The sequence below is a fragment of the Gossypium hirsutum genome, chromosome D13 (genome assembly GCF_007990345.1).
Source record: "Gossypium hirsutum isolate 1008001.06 chromosome D13, Gossypium_hirsutum_v2.1, whole genome shotgun sequence".
In the NCBI taxonomy this organism is placed as follows: Eukaryota; Viridiplantae; Streptophyta; class Magnoliopsida; order Malvales; family Malvaceae; genus Gossypium; species Gossypium hirsutum.
In genome coordinates this window covers 6977260-6985144 of record NC_053449.1, presented here as the reverse complement: position 1 = coordinate 6985144, position 7885 = coordinate 6977260, and the positions used below count along the sequence as shown (strand labels likewise).

The 7885-nt window shown below is 28.6% G+C and overlaps 1 protein-coding gene across 1 annotated transcript; it reads left to right on the top strand.

Moving 5' to 3' along the window:
• The first annotated feature begins 286 nt into the window (after window positions 1-286).
• Window positions 287-2781, top strand: LOC107918693 (2-oxoglutarate-dependent dioxygenase 19). Its single transcript, XM_016848277.2, has 4 exons — window positions 287-640; window positions 725-960; window positions 1762-2089; window positions 2406-2781. Exons 1-4 carry the CDS (start codon window positions 353-355, stop codon window positions 2658-2660), a joined length of 1107 nt encoding a protein of 368 aa, XP_016703766.2. The 5' UTR covers window positions 287-352; the 3' UTR covers window positions 2661-2781.
• The last annotated feature ends 5104 nt before the right edge of the window (window positions 2782-7885 follow it).

Genomic DNA, 7885 nt, shown 5'->3' with positions numbered 1-7885 from the left:
GGGTAAGGGTTCATGATTTGATAAACATCTTTTACTTCATGAAAGGAAACCGCCCAAGTACAAGTTTACCATTTAATTTTTGGAAGACTCATTCGTGAATATTTCTTGAATATGGAGTCTGTTCAAATTTGATTACCTGTTTTAATTATTTTTAGACATTTTCTAGCGGCAAATTGGCTACTAACAAAAGAAAAAAAGACAAATTTGTTGTTTTGGCATCACCCAAAAGTCAAATTGAATTATTAGTATTAAACAACACATGAAATGTAAACATGCATGGGCATCCCTTCTCAGTTTTTGCAGTCAAGAATCGTGTCTCAGCCTCTCTCCCGTAGCCGTCGTCAGTCTCCCCATGGCCACCACTGCTCCGACCGGTTCTCCACCGTCACAACCATCTCTTACTCACTCACCACCACCACGGAAGCTAACATCCGTTAAAGCACTATCCGAATCCCCCGGCCTTTCTTCCATCCCTTCCATTTACACCTTCCCAAAACAACCCAACCACGAACCAGTTTCAGACACTAAAGAACCAATCCCCACCATCGATTTCTCCCTCCTCATCTCTAGTAATCCCGATGAACGGTCTAAAACCATCCGAGAACTTGGAAAAGCCTGCGGGGACTGGGGCTTCTTCATGGTACAATACATATATACACATATATCTATATATAGTTATGATTTTCAAAGAATTTTAGATTTTTGATAAAATGAGCATTATCAGGTGACCAATCATGGGGTGCCGGAGAGGATGATGAAGGCAATGATAGAGGTTTGTAGGGAATTTTTCGAGCTAACAGAGGAAGAAAAGGGAGAATGTGAAGGGAAACATGTATTGGATCCTATAAGATATGGGACAAGTTTCAACCCATCAGTGGATAAAATTTTGTATTGGAGAGATTATCTCAAGATTTTTCAGCATCCTGCCTTTCACTCACCCAGCGATCCCCCTTCCTTCAGGTTTTTTCTTTTTATACCATTAGATCGGTTTCAGAAAGCAAATTACGTAGCATTGTTTAATGAAATATTAAAGATAACATATCCATATTTTTTCTAATACAATATTATTAGAAATGGGAATAGAAGTAACCCAGTTTAAATCTATGTAAAAAGAATGTCTGTCATTCCATTAAGTTAAGACAAGATATCTTTATCTTTCATAATTATAAACTGCAATATTTGGCATACAACTTTTATTTATTAATATCAATGAATTATTAGGTATAATTCTTTTTATAATATTTTATAAAGAAAAGTGTACAAAAATATGAAATGATTTAATATAGTTTTAATTAATCAATTTGTACGAGAAAGAAAGTTAGTATTAAAGATAATATAATCAAATTTCATAAGTACGGATAGATTCCATTCATAAATTTTTAAATTTTTATTTAAAAATTATATTAAAAATAAAATTGAACCAAGCAGGCAAATAGAAGCCATATATACATAATTGGAATAAATATTAAGGAAATCATTGTACTAGATTAAGAGTAACTTTATCTCTCTCAAAATAAATAGAATAGCTTAATTTAAAAAGTGAGCGATTTAGTTATTGCTGCCATTAATTGCTCTTGTTCATTCACTTTCTAAATACTACTGTGTCTGAATTACTTAGTATTTGTTCTAACATAATTCGATAATAACATCCATTAATCGTAGCTCATGTTGTCATACATATTAGGTACATATATATATGATATTGATATAATCAATTCATCTAACATACGTTTTGTCTCGATTTTTTTTTTTTGGCATAAGAGAAATTGCATTAGACTACAGCAAAAGAACCCGAGGAGTAATGAAAGAAATAGTGAGAGGAATATCAGAAAGCTTGGGGTTAGAAGACAAATACGTTGAGAAGGCCTCAAATCTGGAAAATTGCCTACAGATTATGATAGCAAACTTGTATCCACCATGTCCACAGCCAGAACTCGCCATGGGGTTGCCCGCTCACTCCGACCATGGTCTTTTGACCCTTCTCATCCAAAACGACACTGTGGGGCTTCAAGTGCTACACAAAGACAAATGGGTCAATATCCACCCCATCCCCAATTCATTTCTAGCCAACATTGGGGACCATATTGAGGTACAACTCCCAAATTCTGCTTTTTTATCTTCAACTTTTGGATTTACTTACTCTACTTTTTGATTTAATTCCATCTTTCTACTTCTATAATATAATTAGTTAAGTAAGTTGTTTAACACCATCAACTATTTCGTTTAAATGTTGATTTGAAAATTTCCCACATCATCATGTTAATATAGATTTAGTACAGTAGAAGGACCAAATCCATAATTAGACCTTTCATTTTATAATTGGTTTTCAATTTTTTTCCAAAATTGATCTGAACTAAATCGTTATTTCTCCTAATTGATCGGATATAAATTTAAATTTATGCAAGATTCTGAGCCACGGGAAGTATAAAAGTGTACTCCATCAAGCTGTGGTAAATGATAGAGATGTAAGGATATCCATAGCACTGGCGCATGCACCGGCCGCGGACGCCGCAGTGAGTCCGGCTCCAATGTTGCTGGAAGATGGTCAGAACCCATTGGCATGCCAAGCAATGAAATATAAAGAATACGTGGAGCTTCAACAAAGCAACAAGCTTGATGGGAAATCTTGCTTGGAACATATACGAAATAGAGGGATTTAATTTCTAGTGTAATTTTTGTTTGCAAATGAGTAAATCTTTCTAAATTTGGGTTAATTTCAGGTTCGGATTATTTTATGTTCGAATAATTTGGGGTTTGAAATTTTAGCTTTTGGATTAAATAATTACAATCACTATAAGTAGAGCAAAAAATGAATCGAACTTGAATGAACGATCTTTATTCATGTTTAGTTTGTTTCTTTTAAAATAGGTTTAGATTTGGTTTCTCTTCATTAAGAACTTTGTTATTGTGTTTGAATTCATTATATTTAAAATTATATATTTTTATGTTAAATTAAATAAATTTATTTTTGAACATTAAATGGATATGTTCACAAACAATTAAAAATTTGCACATGTAGAATAACCGAACAAATGATATACTTTCAATAGTTTAGATATTAAATATAAATATTAAAATAATAAAACTCAAACAATTGTTATGAATATTTTATTATTAAGTGGATGTCCATCAAGATTTAGATAAGTTTTGATATACTTTAAATTCTAATAGTCATTAGAAGTAGAGTTCTATTTCATTTATACTTCTTATGTCTATAAATATATACTTTAGAGAAGCATTGTAAATGATTCCGATTGATCGATAAAATACGCTCTTTAACTTTCTGTTCTTTACTTTCTATCTTTTTATTTTATAATACGTTATCAGCATGATTCTGTTTTATTTTATAATACAGTCACTCCAAATCTGCGCATGATTCTAGAGCTATTGCAATTTCAGTCTTTAATTGAGGCCTATGCACTATGGGTAATAATTATCCAAAAAAATTTATATAATCCTTACCTGGGTGATGACGATGATGTTAAAGATCTTCAGGTATATTTTACTATGATTTATTTATTATATCATGTTTATTATAATTGGAGACTAATCATGACAACATGAATAGATAGATTCTGATTTGAAATCCACGTATGTTTGAGATAGTGATTATGAAATAAAGAATCAATATAAGCGTTTAGAAGTTTGTCCTACTAGATTTGTTGCATTCCCCGAAGTGAATGCAAATATAAGAAAATAAAAGATATAATCATGGACCACTTAAAGTGGGAACATAGTAATAAATAAGAGAACAATGAGGGTTCTCAAGATAACTCTCTAAAGGGTAAACATAACTTATGTTATCAATGTGATATGAAAGATTATTGGCCACATATGTGGCATATGCCCAAATATTTTGTTTCTATTAATATTCTTTAAGGAAGGATATGAGAATGTAGTAATGAATTCTATCATTACAGATAGAAAATATTTATCTTATTTGGTACTGAAACAAACAAATATTATTCCAATAATTTATAATACAAAATTAGTTGAAAGCTCTAGAAGAACTAATATATCAATATCTAAAAAAACACAAAACTTGTGATGGTTAATGCATTAGTTTTAAAAGATATTCATTATAATTAATACCATATTGACATTGTGAATGAAGAAAATATTATATTTCATGTGAATCACTATTGCTATAAATATCTATTTTGAAAGGATGAAAAAAAAGGGGATGATTGAGTTATTGATTACTCTTGTTATTAAATTGAATTGACTGTGACTATCTTTGTAATCTTCTTTTGTCATCATCCCTATTGAGGGGTTGAAAGCAAAATATTTTATTGTGAAAGATCTACTTATGAGCAATAGAATATGGTAATTCTATCTAAATATTGTTATGGTTGGATGCATTTGAAGTTGCAAGTTTTTTTAAAACTGTGAGTATATCTCTATAGTATTCAGAATAAATTCTCAATTAAAATTACGTGGAAAAATATTACTAGTGAGAACTTGCAAGAGAGAAAACTTATGTATGAAAAGTCTTTGGTTATGTACCTGCTGTACACTTGGAAAATAAGATTCATTCTCAAAGTTTTCTATAAATAGATTTTGATTGGATTCAAAGTATGCTATTGGAGTTTAATTTGCTTACTTCTTGATAAAATCGTCAAGACTCAAGACAGAAAAAAAGGTACATATTTAAATATTAAATCAACTTGATATATGGTTTAAATATTTGAGATGGTCTTCTTTTTAAGTTTTGATTACATAGGTTACACATTGTTTTAAGCATTTCATTTGTTCATGAAAATGAATAGTAACTGATTTATTTATGTTGCTATAGTATGTTTTATAATTAAATAATATATTTGATTAAAACATACCTAGTATGCAAATTTGTGCTAATAAACCAATGAATTTGATGGTTACTGGAATTTAATTTAGTTCAAAGAATTGTTAAAGGTAGTAGTTCATACGTTTTATATTATTCCATGTGTTAATTATTTAGAGAAATGACATGAGCAATTGTAAATGAAAAGTTCTATGAGCATGAATGATTGGATTTTGAATTAAATTTCATGCATATTTATGATAATGGTTATGAAAGGAAAAAAAATTATAGTTTTTCATTATGTCATATTTTTATGTTTGAGATGTGACTTTTATTGATATATTTAATTTAGGCTTGTTTCTATACATGACCTAGCCATTTGTTTTTGTTAGTTAATTGATTATGCAAAACTCTTTTAAGAGTTTTAAAATTATTTTGAATTGATCTCATATCTCATTATGACTAAAAATAATAATGAGTTATTTGTTCCACCAAGTTTTGTTCCATTTCCTGAAGTGAATGTAGCAATTCATAACAATTATAAAAAATTAACTTATTGTCATTACTGACAAATAGATAAGAAGAAGATGGACGATTCAAAATGTTGTTAAATGTTTATTCTTAGTACAGAATGTTCAATGATTTATATTAATTTATCATTCCTTGAAGCAAATGATATCTATATAATCTTATTGGTAAGAAATATGATATATGCTTACATTATTGTTTGAATTATTTTTTGCACATTCATTGAAATGAATGTCTGCAATAAATATAATAATTTTTATAATAATTTCTTTTTGGATATTTGAAGATTTTGGCATATTCCCTGAAACGAATATTGTATATAATTGTTTGAAAATTATATTTATTTTGTTGTCTTAGTGGCATTATAAACTTCACATTGATTTAGACATTTCCAGTAGTAAATGTTACAATAGTACTTATATGTGGATACAAAGTAAAAGAAATGAGTAAAATTATCAATTTGTCACAATTTATATTGACATTATTAGTACAATTAAAATGCATGTTAAAGTAAACCGGAAGTTTACTTATACAAATGTATTTAGCATTTGGCGTGACTAGTTAGACCATCCTGTATCATATATGATGCGAAAATTAATTGAGAATTCATATGGACATTCATTAAAGAACCAGAAGATTCTTTAATTTAAAGAATTCTCATTTATTGCTTTTTCTCAATGAAAAAAGTTGAGATTTAATATCTTGCATTTCTGAAATGAATATGGGTTCATTCATCCACCATGTGGATGGTTTTTGATATTATATGATATTAGTATATGCATCTACAAAATAATCACGTATGTGTTATCAACTTGCAATCTGTCACTTGCAAGATTGCTTGTTTAAATAATTAATTTTAGATTAAGCATTTAAGACAATTCATCTTGCTAATAGTAATGAGTTTATATCTCAATCTTTTATTGATTGAGTTTGTAAAAGTTTGTTATTTATGCGCATAATGGTTTAGATAATTATTGGTTGAACGCCTCTAATTAATGTCTAAACCATTACTTATGAGAACTAAACTTTTTATTTCAACATGAGATTATGTTGATTTACGTGTTGCACGCATCAAGCCAATATATTATAAATACTCCCTATTACAATTGATTTTTAGTCAAAAGCTAAATATCTCATCTTTGAATTTTTGTATGTGCGTATATATTCCAATTGCTCCACCACAATAAAGATGAGTGAATACTCAAAAAAAAAATTGGGAATATGTATTAATTACGAGTCTCCTAGTATTATTATATGTTTTAAATGTATTGGAGATTCAATTATCACATGATTTGTGATTACTATTTTGATTCGATAGTTTTCCCGATATTAGGATGAGAGAAATAATAACTTGTAATGGATTGGGGGAGAGTAATTTGAACTAAAACTTCAACAAGGATAACTCATTACAAGTTCCAAATATGAAAATTCTCATAAAAGAAAATAATAAATCTAGATGGTCATATAGTAAAGGCGAGTGCTCTAGAAGAGACCTAAGATATAATTAAAATTCTAGAAGAGATTCAGGTGCCTAAAACTGAAGGTTAAAGCAGTGAAAATAAAGAAATCTCGATAAGTTATGTCAATTCGAGAAAATGTGGAACCGATAATAAAAGTGGTCGACAATGATTTTGCATGTAATATTATTGTTGAAATAATCAAATAAAAAGATAATATTGAATAAATCTATTGAGAAATATAGATATGAAATATATTGTTCAAAATAGAAAGACGCAACTCAAGTACAATTAAATTCATGGAGTATTTGGACTAGTAGTCCAAATATCTAAAGGTATAAAGTCACTGAGGGTGCAAATGAAATAGTTTTGCAAAAGCGGAATAAAAATATGAAGCTTTTCGCTAAGTACTGCCATTGATTATGAAAAGATATAATATTTTTTTTGTGGTGGATGCAAAAACCTTTAGATATATTATTCAATTGATAATTCATAAAAGATTTAACTTGCGTCTAATAGTGGTTGTTACAACCTTTTATGAATCACTATATAGTAAATTTATATTGAAATCATTGAAGGATTTAGAATGCTAGAAGCATATTGAAATTATCGAGAAATTGTCCATTTATATGAATTGAAATAATTTGAACATATGTGGTAAATTTGACTGAGTGAATAGTAGTTGAAGGAGAATTATAAAATGATCCAAAATACCTATTTATATTTTTATAAAATAATCATGATTAAAATTTGTTATGATTATTGTTGAAACTCCTAAAGAGATCAAAATATATATATTTTCTCAAAATTTTCCCTCACTTATGACTTTTAAAAGAATGGTGATACAAATGCTTAACAATACATTTAAATAGTCATCTGAAAAAGCTGATATTCAAGATTGAATACATAGAATATGAGATATTATGTGATGTTTTCATGAGGAGAAAGTAAATACGCGTTGTACTCTTTTTTTTCTTTAACCAATATTTTGTCCCATTAAGTTTTCTTGATAAAATTTATAATGAAACATGTGTATTATAAATATGTACCTTTTTCCTTTATTAGGAATTACTAACAAACTTTAAACGAAATTAAATGAATTGAAAATATTTGAATG

Bases quoted from the DNA above. Each gene is read 5' to 3' on its own strand.
- LOC107918693 (XM_016848277.2), top strand. From the start codon at position 353: ATGGCCACCACTGCTCCGACCGGTTCTCCACCGTCACAACCATCTCTT. The intron at 641-724 runs GTACAATACATA...GAGCATTATCAG, and splicing joins GGGACTGGGGCTTCTTCATG to GTGACCAATCATGGGGTGCC. The intron at 961-1,761 runs GTTTTTTCTTTT...TTTTGGCATAAG, and splicing joins AGCGATCCCCCTTCCTTCAG to AGAAATTGCATTAGACTACA.